Source organism: Cydia splendana, chromosome 1 (assembly GCF_910591565.1).
Source record: "Cydia splendana chromosome 1, ilCydSple1.2, whole genome shotgun sequence".
In the NCBI taxonomy this organism is placed as follows: domain Eukaryota; kingdom Metazoa; phylum Arthropoda; class Insecta; order Lepidoptera; family Tortricidae; genus Cydia; species Cydia splendana.
The window spans coordinates 10,927,274-10,945,207 of NC_085960.1; the positions used below are offsets into that span (position 1 = coordinate 10,927,274).

A 17,934-nucleotide genomic window follows, 5' to 3' on the forward strand; every position below is an offset into this window, starting at 1 on the left:
ATTTGGATGTTGCACTTCACTTTCTGTGTTATCTGGAGCAGCTTCTGATGTGGAGAGCTGATTCTCTACTGAATCTATTTGGGGAATAGACCTTTCACTATTAAACGACTCTTGTTTGTTTTTGGCCCAGATAACAAACAGCGATTCATCTTCACTTGGTATATTCTGTTCAACGGTGCTCCTGTCTTTGAGATATAATGCGTTGAACAAGTCTAACTTTTGTCTCGAATAAACAGCAACTATCTCAGCATCCAAGTATTTCACAAATTCATTTGCTTTGGGTCCACTTCCTTTTCAATAATTTGTGTATGTTTTTTTTTTATTTTACTCATATCAATGTAGTCCGGTCCGAAAGGGTGCAAACCTCCAGCTCTGAACCCATTCCGAATGCATTCTTCTGATATTGTGCTAATAGCGTCTTTTAGCACAGGTGCAAAGTGTTCTTTTTTCAGGACTTTACCCAAATTGTTCAGTTGCCACTTAGAAACTTCTTTTCTCCAGGCTAATTTCAAAGGGCGAAAGACTGCTAAATCCATTGGTTGAAGGATATGGGTTGAGTTGGGGTACAGAGCAATGAGCTCTATGCCGTTTGCGGAGCAAAAATCTGATAGATGTAATGTTAAATGTGATCTGTGGCCATCTAAAAAAAACAGGAAGGGTTTTGGTATCTTTTGCTCCTCTAGCCATGGATTGAAAATATTTGTGATATACTCGTAGAATGTGCTTCCACACATCCAGCCTGATTCAGATTTTCCTATGCCCCAATGTTCAGGAACAGTGGCTGTTATGTGCGCTGGCAGTCTATCATACTTGAAGACTATCATTGGTGGTGCTAATTGACCGGTGGCATTGGCAGTGAGTAAGACAGTTAGGTTGTCTTTTTCATCGCCGCAGAATTGGTACAGATGTTTTTCTGCTTGTTTACAAAGAACTCGGCCTGCTTTTGGTGACAAAAAAAATGCGCTTTCGTCGGTATTAAATATCCGGCTGGGTTCATCTAAAACATCTTTTAAACCTATACCTTCTATGTATGTCGTTATTTCTTCGAACCATTTGCGGATGCCTTCTTCGGTAACGTCATCCCTCGACTTCGAAAGATTTTGTGCTGTTTTTTCTGTTATATCTGGATGTCGTTTTAAAAATGACGAAAACCACTTTTTTCCAGGTTTGTTATTTGTAAAAGGATTGGCCTTCCCTTGATCTAATATAATTTTTTGCACGCTCTCTGTTAATAATTGTCTATTTATGGGAAAGTGCTTTTCACTCATTGCGACCAACCATTTTACCAGAATGTCCTCTTCTTCTGGCGTGAAGATAGTTTGAGGCCCCATAGCACAAACTGCAGGACTTTTGCCTGTCACCTTGTTGTGCAAGGTTATTCGAGGAACCCCAAACCGGAGGGCAGCTGTGCTAATCTTTTCTCCCATCCTTACAGCATCCAATGCTCTCCCCATTTGTTCGGGGGTGTAATTTTTCTTTGGTGCCATCTAAGACAAAACAAAGAACCCAATTATGGACAACTAAAAATACCCAGTTATGGACATCGTCCATGATTGGAAAATAAAGAGCAAACACAAAATCAACTCAACCCAAATGTTTAGTGCAACAAATTAAATAATTTAATACAATAAACTAAAAAAGTAATAAAAAACTTAAGCATGGACACTTGTCCATTACTGAATTTCATAAAATATCGAATCCAGTAATGAACAAACCCCACAAAAAACTTATTGCTGTGATTGGACATATTCAACTTAGCTCAATTTACTTGCAATATAGTATTATTCAGTAGAAATAACATCAAATCTCATTACAGCATAACACAAGATAACACCATGCACAAATATGTACTCACCTCCTTAACGATTTCAACAATAAACACGGATTTACATGACCACCGCCCGCAACGAGATTTCACTTCGCAGCCATCTTAGAACAGAATGGCCAATTTTGGTGACGCGTGTCAAAATGACCGCTCAAACGTCTATTGGTTATGCTTTAGAATTGCAAGTTGAAAAAGGTTGGGACAGTTGCTTAATAAATTCGATCAACGAAAAAAATGACCATAATTGGTGTCGTGTCCATTACTGGTGCCGTCACTTTAGTAGTGCTAATTAGTAAGTAATAGTTTCTTCACTGCATTTGTCTAACCTTTTAATTTGTATTATTTCAGGCGCGGCCGGGCAGCAGCCGCAGCAGGCAGGGCCACGCCGCCAGCGCACACACAACATGTGACCACCGACCGACGCGTCTCGACGACACTGCGAATATTCATGAATCCCACAAGATTACATGATCACGCACTAATTTATTCTACTTAATTTTAATATAAACGAATCTAGTCGCCATAACACTTTTAACACGAAGCAATTTAGACTGTAATGATAAGAGGATTTGGATATCAATTTTTAAACTAGTACAATGATTAAGGAATTGATGAGACAGTACAAAGAGGGACAGCTAATGTTGATTTAAGAATAAATTGATTCATTTAGAAGTTCCCTAAGGATTATTCAGAATGTCTGCAAGTGAGTATTTTTTATATATATTATGTCTTGTGCACTTTAAGTAATGAAGAGCGTTTCCGTATATTGAAACTAGGGGACATATCTTTCTTATTTCTAACTAATTAGTAGTAACTACAAAAGTTAATAAGACAAGTATTACAATATGATGGCTGTTTTAAAACTCACCTTTTTTTCTGAAGAAGTGTAGTAAAACCATCAGTCAATAACAATCACATAATATAATATATCACAAGACACCACAAGGCGAAGCTATCTAGTTTTAATATACGGAAACCCTTTTTTTCGTAAGACGTTGTTTTGTATGGAGATCAATATTCTTCATTAATCTACTCTTCCTTCCTAGTCGGCAAAGTAAATGTCATAACTAAGGATGCATAATTTCATAATTGCGACCACAATGTATCCCAGTTGTGATAGAAAAGCGACATAATGCCGCATTTCCCGAACACGAAAGCATCATGTTCGCCATCCACTTGCGGCCGGCGGTTCTTGCCAACTATTCTCGACACTTGCCAAGCACTCGCTTCCATCGTACCAGTATATGTGTGACTCAGATATCCGTCGCAAAAGCATAATCGGAGGTTACTATTATATTGGTTTGGATAAACGTGAGCTGGGCAAGCGATGGGAGACAACCCTGCTCAGCGGCGGGCGACGGTCGTGCTTTCCTTATAATATGCTGCGGTAACCTACTGCTCTTATTATGCTGTAATAGCCTTGAGGGTTACGCATATTAAAACAGTTTACTGATGAATGGGTTTGCACGACCATGGTAGTTTTTAGTTAAAATTTTCGGTCTCAACAAGATGCGTGAATCAACGCCATTCTCGCCATTCATTCATTATTGAGGGTGTTTGAATTAGATTTAGGCATATGTAAAGATACATATTAAGTACCTACCTACACTTGTATTATTCGCCTAACCTCGAAGAACGGCAATCCTGTGCGTTTATTACATGAACATATAATATATATTATATATTTTCACCTCAGCAGCTCGAACAAGGGTACTTTGCTTCTTAAAAATAGTGAGCAAAATGCGATTTTGCTCACTGAGTGAGACAAAATGACATTCAAGTGACCTTTAAAGTCAAATGTCATTTCAACATGCGGGGTCTAATACAAGTTCGAAATACTTGGGTTCTATTATCTCTGTCCCTTTCACACTGTTAGCAAAAAGAAACAGACGAAAAAAAGTTCAAACGACATTCAACGGTATATTGACTGTTTATAATAGACCCCCGAAAAACTTCAGAACGCATCGTTCCAAACCACGTACGAGCTCCGTACGAGTATGAATTCTAAATAATTATTTAATTAAAATAAAGTTTAAGATTTGATAAAAATACTATATTTTAGGTATTTTATTGTACAATTAAAATAATGAACTCAAAAAATACACAGATTATCACGCAAAATTAATTATTTTACTTTTAAGAATTTCTACTATAGTTGACAAATAGTACGTATCCGCAATTCGGACCGTATCTTACAAAGTTCCTTTTTTACAAAAAAAAGTTGTTGGTTGAAGTGTCAGTTGATGTTTCTTTATTTCCATATTATTTTACTGAAATTTATTATTACGTTTTGTTTTTGTGTTAGATTGCGGTAATTAAACTTAATTGTTTGTATATCTTAAGAAAACATGAGTGCATAGGTATTAAGAAACGAAGAAGGATTACATTTTTCAAGTTGTTTAATAGGTATGTTCTCACTGCTAAGGTGTGAAAAATTTTGTGTACTACACGAGATCAAAGTTATTTACATCTCGTGCGCTTTTGAGTCCCTTACTACGCTCAAGATTCTAAATTAGATTCACTCGCTACGCTCGTGAATCTATTATAGAATCTTTCGCTTGCACGGGACTCAAAATAAGCACTCGCAGAAATATCAAACTTTGATCTCTTGTTGTACAAATAACTATTCTACTGTTGCGGTAACAACAACAAATAAAAAATAATGAGTTTTTTTTGTATCTGTAATATTATTAGTCTCTTTATTTATTTCTCATCTTAAGTTAGGTTATTTTATAATATGAATATAAAAGTAAAATATAAAAACACTTACAAAACAATAAAAATTAATATAAACACATTATAAAAAACCTAACCTAGGGTGCCGCCAGCAGCGGGGCAAGGCCCAAGCTACCGGTGGTCAGGGCTGCAGAGAGAGGAACCGGCGGACTATCCGCGCCGTGTCCAAGATCACCGCCTTCTGCATCTGACCCTTGATCCAACCACCTAGCGAGAGTCTCTCAAGGTGTTGGTCGAGACTCTTCGCTATTAGACCGTTTACTGAAACGACTATCGGGACAATGATCGTCGAATCAACATCCCTCATGGCGGTTATCTCGTGAGCCAAGTCTAGGTACTTACTGGACTTGTCCTTCTCGGCCTTCACGAGATTCTCATCATGGGGGATGGTGATGTCAACGAGCACGGCCCGACGTTGCGATCGATCTATTATCACAATATCAGGCTTATTGGCTACAATAGTCCTGTCAGTGATGATAGATCGATCCCAATAGAGCGTGGCACGACCATTCTCGAGAACAGGCGCAGGTAAGTACTTGTAGTACGGTACTTCGCGGTCCACAAGGTCATATAGAAGAGCAAGTTGCTGGTGAATAATCCTGGCTACGAGATTATGTCTGTGCAAGTACTCGCCGTTAGCAAGATGAGAGCAACCGGAAATGATATGCCTGAGTGACTCTCCGGGACGGCGGCATGCCCGACAGATGTCGACCGTACCGTCCTTCAGGATATATTTCCGATAGTTGTTCGTCATCATCACTTCGTCCGCAATTGCACAGGCAAAACCCTCGGTTTCTCCGAAGAGGTCCCCGAATCGTAACCAGTTCACCGACGCGAGCAGGTCCACATCGGGTCCCGTGAGGGCCTTGTAGAACCGCCCGTGTAGCACCTTACTCTCCCATGCCGCCTTGCGATCCGCAGTACTTAGTACCACAGGTTTGCGCCAGTTCTCGTTTGCCAAGGAAAGCGGCGTGAGGTTCCTATCTACTGCCACCACATCACGATGCATCCCACACTCGTTGTTAAGGAAATAGTTCCTGAGATTGTACACCTCGTGGTTGTGGAGATCCTTGGCGTTTAGGAAGCCTCGGCCTCCACACTTCCGTGGGATGTACAATCTCATAACTGACGAGCGTGGGTGTAGCATGCGATGTGCGGTGAGCAGTGATCGGACCCTCCGATCCAGGGCGTCCAGCTCGGTCTGAGTCCACCTTAATATGCCAAAGGAGTATGTGAGTAGGGGCATTACCCAGGCGTTGAAGGCGCGCACTTTGTTGCCTCCTGACAAAAGACTGTTAAGGACTTTTGTGAGCCGACTGAAAAAGCGCTCCTTCACCGACCGTAAAAAAGGTTCCTCAATACCCAACGACTGTGACATACCAAGGTATTTATAGGTTTCTGATTCAGAGATAGATCTGAAAGACATTGTCTCAGAAAGTTGTAAATTTGTTGAATTTACAACCCTCCCCCGCTGTACATGCATAACCGCACATTTATCGACACCAAACTCCATGTGGATGGCACTACTGAAGACTTCGGTGGTTTTCAGTAGCTCCAACAAGTCTTGGCTATTTGGTGCAAATAATTTGAGGTCATCCATGTACAGAAGGTGAGAAATGACTTCACCCTCTCTCCGAAGCCGACAACCTAGTCCCAAATCCTTCAGCAGGGTGCTGAGGGGATTCAAAGCTAGGCAGAACCACAGGGGACTCAGACTGTCGCCCTGAAAGATTCCTCGCTCAATCCTTATAAAATCCTGCGGGCCAGGGCGGTCATCCCGGCCTCCTGGTTGACGAAGGACTGTGGTCCACTGTCTCATACACGCGCTTAGGAAGGCTCTCAAAGCTGCATCAACTTTATACAGCTCTAAGACCCTCCCCAACCATGAATGAGGCACCGAATCATAGGCCTTCTTGTAGTCAATCCAAGCGGCCGAGAGGGCACCCTTGTTCCGCCGGATTTGTTGGCAGATGGTCATGTCTATGAGGAGGAGCTCTTTAGTACCACGGGACCCAACCCTACATCCATTTTGAGCGGAAGCCAGAATATTGTTTGCGACAATGTGCGCGTTGATTTTTGCTCTCAAAATGGATGTAAGGAGCTTGTAGAGTGTAGGCAAGCATGTGATGGGTCTGTAGTTCTTCGCTTCCGTGGTACTACCGGACTTATAGAGCAGGAAGGTGACACCAGTTGTTAAGGAAGGTGGGAGAGAACCAAGCTCGAGGGCTTGTTGAAATTGTGCTGCCAAGCAGGAGTGCGAGCATCGGAACCACTTTAGCCAGAAGTTGTGCAATCCATCCGGCCCAGGACTTTTCCAGTTCTGGGCCGTGCGGATGGCACAACTGACGTCATCGGGGCTGATGGTGACTGCCCCCATAGGTTCGATGGACTCGCACTCACGCTCGACAACACTCATCCAACCCCCCTCGGTGTGTCCGACAGGCACCGACCAGATGCTACGCCAGAAGTCGGTCATAGCAGTAACATCCGGCGGCTGCGTGTCGGGCGTACGAAGGTTGGTTTCCTCCCACTTTCGGTACACCTTCCTTTGGTCACCTTGAAAAAGGCGATTCTGCTGAAATCGATCCACACGCTCTCTGTAGCGGCGAATACGGTTTGCCCATGCATAGACTTTCTGCTTTAGAAAGTCGATGCGTTCTGTGACATTGGCCATGTAGTCGCGGGGCCTAATATCCGTCCCCGCGAACGCCTGGTTCACAAAGCGCATTACTCGGGGGCGATTGTTTCCCCCCCTGAAGCAGATCAGCTTTGCGATGAGAGTCCTAAACGAGCTGATACGTCGCTCGATCCGCGCTTGCCATGCAGGGACACCTCCGACGGTCCTAGGTGCACGTTCAGCGTCCGGGAACTTGACGCGAGCAACACGGCACGCCGCGATGGCTCCGCAGTACATGATCGAGTGCGTATCATCTAAATCTTTACTAGTCCGCAAATGTGGTTCTAGTAAAGCGTTTAGGGCTCCCATTAGCGCTAGATTGCGTCTATTCATAGGCAGACGTGGTAATCGGGGCCTAGAGTTGGTTGTATATTATTAGTATTATTACCTATTGTCTTCTTATAGTTAATTATTACCTATTATCTTTTAATAATTCCAGTGAAAACACTGGTCAATCATTTCTTAAGCAGTCCAAATAAACTCATTCACCGCTAAGTTACGCTTGTAGCGCTACCTTTTCTTGATATGTAAAGGTATAATATTAGTAGCGCAATTTTAACGTGCTATGATTAGCGCTCTTATTATGTAGGTTACTCTCATGATAATTTCAGTTCGTCCGAGGAACAAGAGAAGTCGCAAAATGATAGTTATTTTGATTTTTGTGGGATTATTGCGTACGACGTTGCCTGCTGCTAAAGTTAACGCTTTGGCCCGCCGGCCGCCCACATGGCCTGCTGGTAATAGTACATTATTGTCGAGGCTCGGAAGTAGCTACTTGCAGGCTGAGGATTCGTTTTAAACGGACGACCTTGGGAGTCCGTTTAATTGAATCCGAAGCCAGCAAGTAGCCTTCCAGCCGAGTCATATATAGTGCTTTTCTCAAAAATGGTGCAAGAAATATAAATATCATAGAAATATTTTACAAAAGCAACGTTCTTACATATATATTTTCACAGAAAAAAGTAGAAACAATTGAAAAAATTATACTTGGTCAAGCAGATCTTGTCAGTAGAAAAAGGCGGCAAATTTGAAAAATGTAGGCGCGAAGGGATATCGTCCCATAGAAAATTTGAATTTCGCGCCTTTTTTTACTGACAAGATTTGCTTGACCGTCTATAGCTTTGCGGCCTTTTTATTTTTTTAATAAAAAAATAGAAGTGTATTTTTCTGCCGAAAATACGTCAACCTATTTGAGACAGCTAAATAGTCGCGGTACTAATCATCTGTTTGGCTGTTTAATGGGCCTGTGCCTTAATTTGATATGGCCATTTCAAGTTTTAAAAAGTTTGGAACTCGACAAATAATGGAATTTGTATGCAACATTGCAGTCCCAAAATCGAGACTGCAATGTTTTTAACTTTTTAATTTTTGACTGACCATAAACTACGCGCTTCGCGACCTATTTTTTAAACGGCAAAGTCGACTTTGCCGTCCATTTTTGAGAAAAGTCAATTAAGTTAAGCCCTCTTGAGTTGTTGACCATTGATGAGTGTGTCCTTTACCCCAGGTTTCGAGCACTCCGCGATGAAGAGCAGCTTCTCTTTGTCGTCGCTGCGCAGTGCCCCCGCGCCGCCCGCGCGCGCTGACCACCTGGAGCGCCCCTATCACAGCCTCACCAAAAAGAGGTAAGTAGTAATTAACTACTTTATACACAACACAGGTTCACATAAAATTTACAGAAATTAAAGTATAAAGGCGAATTTATCCCTATAAGGGATCTCTTCCAGCTAACCTTAGAAAAGTTAGAAAAGCTAATCTTAAAATGAGGTCCTGCCACGTTCAGCTTATAAGATAATTTAGCTTTAGGTACCTAACTTATTAAGATTGATGCCTTTACATAGCATACATATGCATTCCATTCCGATTATAATCGATTCAGCTTTCGAATGAACGCTCTTTGACCATTCCAGAAAGGAGCCGTGTCGCGAGGCGTGGCGCAGGAGCTGGGGCTCGGCGGCCAGCGGTAGCGCCGGCGACGACCTGTGGCCGCTGCTGCAGCACCACTACGACTACATCATGGACAACCACCTCATAGACACCTGCAAGGTTAGCTACTTTAACACAAGGAGCCGTGTCGCCAGGCGTGGCGCAGGAGCTGGGGCTCGGCGGCCAGCGACAGCGCCGGCGACGACCTGTGGCCGCTGCTGCAGCACCACTATGACTACATCATGGACAACCACCTCATCGACACCTGCAAGGTTAGCTACTGTAACACAAGGAGCCGTGTCGCGAGACGTGGCGCAGGAGCTGGGGCTCGGCGGCCAGCGGCAGCGCCGGCGACGACCTGTGGCCGCTGCTGCAGCACCACTACGACTACATCATGGACAACCACCTCATCGAGACCTGCAAGGTATCACTATTCTTCAACAAAACTCATGGTTCTAAACCGTTCCTAATAAAAAACCAAAAAATGACCAGCTGTGGGATTGTTCAATAAACAAGGAGCATTTATATTTTATATCGCAGTGATTGTGATGCAGTTTTGTCCAAAAATCGCCCTAATGTCTGAAAGATCAAGAAAACATTTTGAAGTTACCATTATGTACGATGTACGGCCATATTTCGTTTGTTATATAAGGCCTTATGTCTTCCTCCAATTTGCAATGAAATGAGGCGCAGCCAAACAAGAGTGCTAAGTCGGAGTCGGAACAAAACATTATTGTATTTCCATTGAATTGAATACTATGTTTGAATTGAATATATATTATAACATATGTATTTGGTTTCGTTTTTCCAGGAAGCAAACGGCGAGTTGCTATCGAGCAAGTCGGCCGCTTTGCTGCCGCGGCTCAACCCGGCCGCCGGCTTCAACCGGCAGTGGTCGCTCAGCCAGCTCGTGGCCGAGTTCGGGGAGCTGTGCCAGTGGCTGTCGCAAGTACAGGAGGAGATCTATTCTAGTCCCGAGAACCTGAGCAGCAGGAAGTTAAGAACGGTAAGAGACAACCGGCAGTTGGCGCCCAGTCAGCTGCTTATAGAAATTGTCAGCTGGCAGCTACCGCTTCGCAAGCAGACTAGATTTTCTTGGGGCTTAATCTAAAAGGTACCTTATTACTAGGTTAGTGCGGTTGGTTGCCTTGTTGTTTCAAAATTATTTTTTTGTATCTCTACAATTTTCAACACGAATAAGATTTAGATTTAGTTTGAATAAGACAAGCAAATCTTTAAAATAGAGATGTCTAATTCGTCCATTGTTTTATGTCACCAGAGCCGTATGGCCGAACTGGCGTCGGTGGAGCCGCGCCGAGCTAAGTTCATCGAGCAGGCGAGTGCCATTCTGGAACGCATTCCAGAGGCTAGCGCAGAGGTAAATATTAATATTAAATACTCAAGTCAGATTACACAAATCATTATTATTATTATTATTTGGAGCCTGTCGTGTCCCACTGCTGGGCAAAGGCCTCCCCCAATTAGTAATGTGAATACTTCAAAAAACACAAATCAAAATATTTAATAAAATAATTTCATTTGTCCAAAGTTATAAATTGCAAGAACTTCTTGCTAATAATTAATCTAACTGAAGAGTTAAAATATCGAATTTGAATGGAAGCATTCAAATTCCATTTAACAAATAATTTAAAAATGGAGTTGACTATGCTGAAATCCCTTATCAGTTCTGTACACAAATTCTACAAGTGGGGCAAGAGATAAAACAAGGTTTTCAATTTATCATTTCAGGTGACTTGGCGCGTGGACCATTTGAACGCGAAATGGGAAGGCCTGCGTCTGCTGCTGAGCCCCGAACAGCCTCCACGCGACGGAGAAGGCACTGACACCGTCGGTTAGTATTCACGGTTATTTCAAACGTATAGCGACATCTATCCGACCGATTACGAAACTTGATGTATGATATATAGTTGGTCAAGCAGTTCTTGTCAGTAGAAAAAGGCGGCAAGTTTGAAAAATGTAGGCGCGAAGGGATATCGTCTCATAGAAAATTTGAATTTCGCGCCTTTTTCTACTGACAAGATTTGCTTGACCATCTATATTATATGGATTAGCGCCATCCTTTAGACAAGTTGAATATTACTTTGACGTATCGCGCTTTATGGTTAGGCTAGTATTAGGTCCTTACTTATGAAATTGGCGTTTTTGTTCATAGATATAAGTCTGATCCTAGTTTTTTTTTTTTTACAAAAGTACATACACAATTACAATAAAACTACAATATGATTTCGCCAAACTGCTTGACAGCAATTAATTGTTATTTTTTATTGTTAAGTGTTCAGAATTAAGCCTTGAAAATAGGTCTTTTCATGTGCTGTCGGTTCGAGTATTAAAATTACTTATATTTTTCTAATGGTACCAATTTTCAAGAAATGGAGATATTGAAAACATACCTTAAAGGTGTCAAAAATTACTGGAAAAATTTTGTTTGGTTTGAATTAGCCATCAAAAAAATATCCGCAAAATTAATTGTATGGAAATTCGTGTTTCGTTGAAATTCTCCGAACAAAACGCCAATTTCATAGGTAATGACCTAAATTTCGCAAGAGTGAGTATATGGCGCCGTTAAACTAGCGCGCTCTGCTAAGGTGATGATAATATCGCCTTCTAATAGATGGCGCTCTAACAATGTCTGCCTATTCAACACTAGATGGCACTGTTACTGTAGTCTTGCTACCTGACGCTAGATGGCGTTGTTAAGACTAGAAAGTTATATCGTTACTTACTTACTAGATGGCACTATAAACGCTCCTTGCATCCTGACTTTTTGATGATACAATTCCATGCAAATACATATAAATGTGAAGGTAAACACGACTGTCTGTTACCTTTGCACGGCTAAACTACTGAACAGAGATTGATATAATTTGGCATGTGGAAACCTTAAGTAAACCCTGGACCTGGGGGAGGGGAGGGTAAATTGAAACTGACCAATTAACACGCGGGCAATGCCCCGCTTACAAATAGTATCAGTACCTTTAATATAATATGTAAATAAATAAAAAAAAGGTTAAGTAATTAAAAAGTTTCATGCGTCACCTACCTAATATTTTCGGGATATATAATTTTTCATTACCTGTAATGGTTTCATAGTACCTATTTTGAATTTCACAATTGCTATAATAAAGCAATATTTTCAGACACGTCGCACGAGCTCCGCTGCCTGCGGCGCTGGCTGCACGGCATGGAGGGCCGCCTGCCGCCGCCGTCGCTCGCCGCGGCACGCGCCGCGCCCTACCATGAGCTACTGAGAAAGCTGAGGGAGCATGAGGTAAGAAACTTTCAGAGTTTTTATAGTGTCTTTGTTCCATAACTTGCTATGTAAACAAACCGCCATATTGAAATTGTCACTGAATGATGATTTCTATATGTCGGTTTGTTTACATAGTTAGCAAGTTCCATAGAATGACACTTTAATGACTTTTTTTTCTTAATTTGGCTAAATTTTATTATACCTACAGTAAAACGTCGTAATTCATTCTCTTACAATTAAATTGATAAGCTTACAAAAAATTGATTTTATCAACAAATCAAATCTGTCAACCACTTTTATGAGACTTTTTTACTATTCAAGTGTTTCGTGGAGTATTTATTAAATAATAAAATAGTCATCACATCCCTACTGTGACTAAAGAAGTAATTAGAATTACTTATAATATGAATTTTAGCAATAATTGGTGGCTACGGTGGTAGGTACTGGTATTAGATTTCCATGTAAGCTGCTTTCTCTCTAAATACATCTATGAATTTAACTAAGAGATTTTACAGCTGTAAATTGGTCTAGACACATTGGTTTAAGCCAAATTACTTATTTACTAATAAATTACAACACTCACCGAATTTGTATCGGCTCGCTTACACGTTATCCATTGCGGGCCGGGATCGTGCCGCGCGCCGGCCGGCCTAATGGCCCTCGTAAATCACGCGCGATGGAGCGATGCCCTTAATTAGGGTTGACGTTTCGTGAGTGAGAGCGCTTTGTACTTTGTAGGGGGACAATGCGCTCTCACTGTCACATAGTATTGAGGGATGCAGTGTGGAAAGTTCTACAGATTTCTTTCTCAATGTCGTATCTTGCTTAATTTAATGCTTGCAAACGGAACCTTTTTGCCTTATGTATAAAGCTCCAAGTTGTAAATTTTAATCTCATTAAATATTTCTTAAAATATAAAACTAGATCAACGCTCATTTTGTTGGTCTATTATGCCCTATTGTGATTCTGGTGTGAGGCAATGTTGTTTTCTTTTTCGAATTGAAGCGTGTATGGAAAATACTGCAAAGACCTTTTAATGAGGTGCTAGGTTTTGCACAAATAGGTGGAACGGGGTTTTCAAACCACACTTTTTGCTTGAAAAGCTGAATTTAAGCTCAAGTTAAATAATATAAAATACTGAAAGTTATCTAACAGTGTTAATTTAAGTCTTGCAAATGAATTTCAAGTCTCCATTCTGAAATGTTGTTCCCTGTGGCGCCGATTCCAAGCGTAGATATAAGTATCACATGTAGCTTCGCCCATAAGTAAAAAGGTCATACGTCCTGCCTTTCCGACTTGCCTGCCTGACTCACGGACCATTAGCTACCAACTTTGTGCACGCTTTAAAACATCAATGCGTGTTATTAAAAACATATAGAAACTATATTAGATTGACAGAAACTGACAGATAGCAGAGTTTCGAAGAGTAGTCATCCGCTTTGGGTATAAAATTGGATCATCATCAATACATCACCATATCAGCCGAAATACGTCTACTACTAGGCTAACCCAAAAAACATTCGGTCGGCAAATCTACAAAATCTTACATCACAATCCCAACGTAGTAATGTAAACCTACACTAGGAACTTAAAGGCAGGTAAAATGCCCAGCCCAAGATTATCTGCAGAAGGTCTAATTCCATTGAAAACAGTTCCTAAACATAATTTTTAACATTCCATAGTGCATTCACAGTTCATACCCGCTAGTTAGTTACTTTAACTTTTTAAAACATATGAAACTAGTAACTAGTTTGACACGTTCTAAATAGTATTCCAAGTTTTACAGTTATTATTAGCGGTCGTGTTTCCACAATAATAAGTTAATCGTTAATTAAGCGGTGGTATACAATATCCCGATTTAATCGAATTTCTCCAATGTATTTTACGATCCATGATCTCAAAATTTACTCGAAGCGCATTATAAAGCAATAAATAACAATAAGCCAATAGGACACTTTCATAAAGATCGTCTATCGCAGACGATCGATGTCTAGAATTGCACAAATCGGCCCCCAACCAACGGTTTAAAACCATACTTTATATGAACTTTATCTGATTGGGTTAAAGTTGAAAATGGTGAAGTGCGAGCGCCGCATGGTAGTGTTTTGAGTTACATTTGATTGACTAATGCGAGGTGTCCATTTTGTGCAGTTTTCCGGGCGAGTCGCACGACGTCAGAATTAACCTCCCCGATTTGACGGGCGATCTGTTTGGAGTTATTGATCGTGAATAATCGTGATCTTAGTTGGTTATGGTTATTTATTTTCCTGATTTGTTGCTTCATAGAAAGCTTTTGTAAGATAAGGTACCTAATTGTAAAAAAACTGTAAAATGTAAATTCAATTACAATTTCGATAGATTGAACGAATAACTATTTTTAAGACTATGCGAGTAACAATAACAACGCACTAAAAACCATTTTATCTAGACATATTTTTGTCTAATGTACCGTATCTCCTATGAACTCTACACCTTTTAAAACCAAACATAATGTAGGCGTAGAATGAAAAATATTTCGTCGTGTTACATCAAAGTGAAGTAAATCGACTTCGTTTCCTTTCCGCGACTTCCTTATGAAGAAAACTTCCAAGACAGACGTTATAACATGTGTCTTAATTACTTTTCACGCGTTTTTACGAGCTAAAGTCCATATTCGGATGTAATTTAAGGCCTCAATAATTATTTAAACTTCATAACGTTCGCAATGAAACAGTTTATGTCTTCATTTTATTATGTAAGCTGGCTTACAAAAATATTTGTAATGGGTTTTTAATTATTATGTAGTACCAAAATTGCATTTTAGGGGCCAGTAGGTAGTAAATAGGTAAATAGACACAGTTTATAACTACACTAGTCTGTTTATATGGTTCTTAGTGCTTAATAATTTTGTAAGTAGGTATTCAATTTTAACTTTAATGAATTGTTGACGCGCATTATAACTGCATGAACTTACCTTACCGTGTCTCGTATGTATTTATAAAAGTATTTAACCCTTCAGCCCCTCCGTCGACTCGCTCTTGACCAGTTTTTAATTATGAATCTGTAGGTTTTAATGCGTCCGGTGTGGCCGATCCTGCCACGGTTATGGTGTGCAGTGCTGTTGATTATAGTTTAACCTCGTTCCTTAATTAAATGGGCGATACTTGTGAATGTGATTTATTTGAGAATTGGAACATATACACATTTTCTAATGGCTTGCCTTGTCAAAGACTCTAGATATTATGTATCTTCTAGGTCTAGTGAAAATTTTGGTGCCATTTGTCTGTTACGTGTGATATACGTTTTGTGATAAATGTTCCCGAAAAATTAAAACGGAAAATATAGTTCTTTAATACCATTGAATGAGACACGTTTATTTTTATGCAAAAGATCAGCGCCTGGCATTTCGGTCTCTATGAATAGTCGGCGAGTCAAACGCGCTCTGAGCTAGTGATACACTGGACAAACTTTACCGACGATAAATGCATACAAATAAATACCAGACGAATGAATCAATTGCTGCTGCTTTGCTGCTTATTATTGGTCTTAGTAGGGCTTTGACGGCTGCTATAATGTCGAAATAATAACTACCTATATATATACCTATGTATATATAGTTAATAAATTATTTTGATTGTACACTGTGCAATAAAAGCTATATGGTAAAAATAAAATAACGGGAGTCAGGAGAAATCTTAAGTAGCAAAACAGAGGGTTATTATATTAATGACACGGTCTTATTTTAACCACCACGATTGAAAGTAGTGTAATGTGGAATTTGAAATAGCTACAGAAGTAGTAGGTACCTACGTAATAAAATTCGAATTTATTGTTTAAAGTTACGGAAAAATAATATGTTACTACAATATATGTAGTTTCTTAGGTAACCAGGTGGTGGCTAAGAAAACCTTTTAGACTTGATAAGTGTGATGAAAAATAATTTGCTTAGTTTTACTGTAAAGCAGTTTTCGCTCGTAATTTTAACAGGCATGCTATGTATGGGTCACAAATCTTAGTAGTTATATTTTAGTTCAGCATGTTTCCGCGATAAAATCTGCGCATAATCGTCCTTTGTGCTCAAGAAGACAAATAAACAAGAGATGTTATGCGCAAATTGTAGCCTGTTTGTATGTAAATACCTAAAGAAAGTCGTTTTTAAACATTGACACTTAATTTGAAGGCGGTTGAATGCAAAAACGAAAGTAATCAATTTTGTTAATTAAATCTTGATCACGCTTTCTTGTTGTTAATAATTGTATTTATTTAGGTATAATTCCATTATAAAGATTCTTGGCGATTTCTTCTAACTTCTCTCTTACCTACGTTCCGAGTATCACCTCCAATCAATCAGTCAGCGATCAGGTTCCCTTGCTACAAGTTAATAAACTGACTTAATTCAAGTACCTGATCCACTTTGTTGCTCTTGATCGTAACACTAGCCTTTTTTTGTGCTGACGGCTTGTTACGTCAACGGGGCAACACAAAAACTTGTCATCGACTGTCAACTGCACCAATACTTAAAGCGTTGCAACGTGGTCAATAATTGCATTCAAAATACTACCTTAAAATTAGTACTTTGCGTTACTAATATGTTGTTCAAAGTAAGACTGTGCAACAGTAAATGTACGTCTTGTTTATTCTTACGTACCTGTATTATCTAGTTAATTACGTAATACCGTTTTAGGTTTATGAATGATTAATGACAAACTTGTTATGATAGGTTCCGTCTTTTCGATCGAAGTACATAAATAAATTAAGTCATTCACATACGCGGCGGTGTTGATTTGAGAGATTAAGAAGTATTAACGACTATAAATTATCCCAAAAATGGTAAAATTAGACCAAGTTGTCTGCACTGACTTGGCAAGGGACAGAGTGTGGAGTGGAAGTGCCACCATATACGTCAAACTCCTATGAAAATATGATGATTATAGTGGCACTGCCACAGTTTGTTGCTGCAAATTCGGTGCAAGTTTAACTTCCACGGACTCTACGTTGTACCTATTTAAGTAAACTTTTTCGGAATTCGTTCTAGTCACGGTGTAACGAGCTCCATAACAAAGTTAAATTTGTTATTATGAAAGATGCACTTATCACTTTGCTACTCTTTTACTATTACACCACTTGATTGACAGACGATCCGCTATAGTCTATAAATATAATGCCAACTTGTCCTACAGTTACGTAAAACTTACAAAGGTGGAATTAATTAACAAAAAATGTCGTAACTACTCATAAACGGTTCATTTGTTCCGCAGATAATCTCTGTCAGTACAGTGACAGGTCGTACGATGGGCGACAGTTTTTGCACAATGTGGCGATAAGATCGAGTGTCGATACGGTGGTAGCTTTCGAGCCGGGGGGTACGCGATTGCCATGATTGATAAAAAATAGATTAGTTTACGTTCGTGTCAGGGGACGCGATAGCTATTTACTTCTAGCCCTATTCGGCCACGATAGTGTGGTTTAACGTCGTCGTATCACATGTCTATATTAAATATTAAGTTATCGTTTTACTCG

General features: G+C 40.1%; 2 protein-coding genes across 2 annotated transcripts in view; one reads left to right on the forward strand and one right to left on the reverse strand.

The window, feature by feature from the left end:
- Positions 1 to 17,934, forward strand: part of LOC134796405 (klarsicht protein) — a 338,016-nt gene that overhangs the window by 142,482 nt on the left and 177,600 nt on the right. The window contains exons 2-8 of the mRNA XM_063768608.1: positions 2,174 to 2,528; positions 8,746 to 8,863; positions 9,149 to 9,284; positions 9,976 to 10,170; positions 10,444 to 10,542; positions 10,914 to 11,016; positions 12,323 to 12,453. Coding sequence (XP_063624678.1) covers positions 2,519 to 2,528; positions 8,746 to 8,863; positions 9,149 to 9,284; positions 9,976 to 10,170; positions 10,444 to 10,542; positions 10,914 to 11,016; positions 12,323 to 12,453 — 792 coding nt within the window. The 5' untranslated portion in view covers positions 2,174 to 2,518. The remainder of the gene's footprint in view (positions 1 to 2,173; positions 2,529 to 8,745; positions 8,864 to 9,148; positions 9,285 to 9,975; positions 10,171 to 10,443; positions 10,543 to 10,913; positions 11,017 to 12,322; positions 12,454 to 17,934) is intronic.
- Positions 261 to 2,046, reverse strand: LOC134796734 (uncharacterized). The gene is made up of 2 exons (XM_063768933.1): positions 1,856 to 2,046; positions 261 to 1,487 (listed from the first exon to the last, which is right to left on the reverse strand). The coding sequence occupies exon 2, from the start codon at positions 1,485 to 1,487 to the stop codon at positions 261 to 263; it is 1,227 nt and encodes a 408-aa protein (XP_063625003.1). The 5' UTR covers positions 1,856 to 2,046.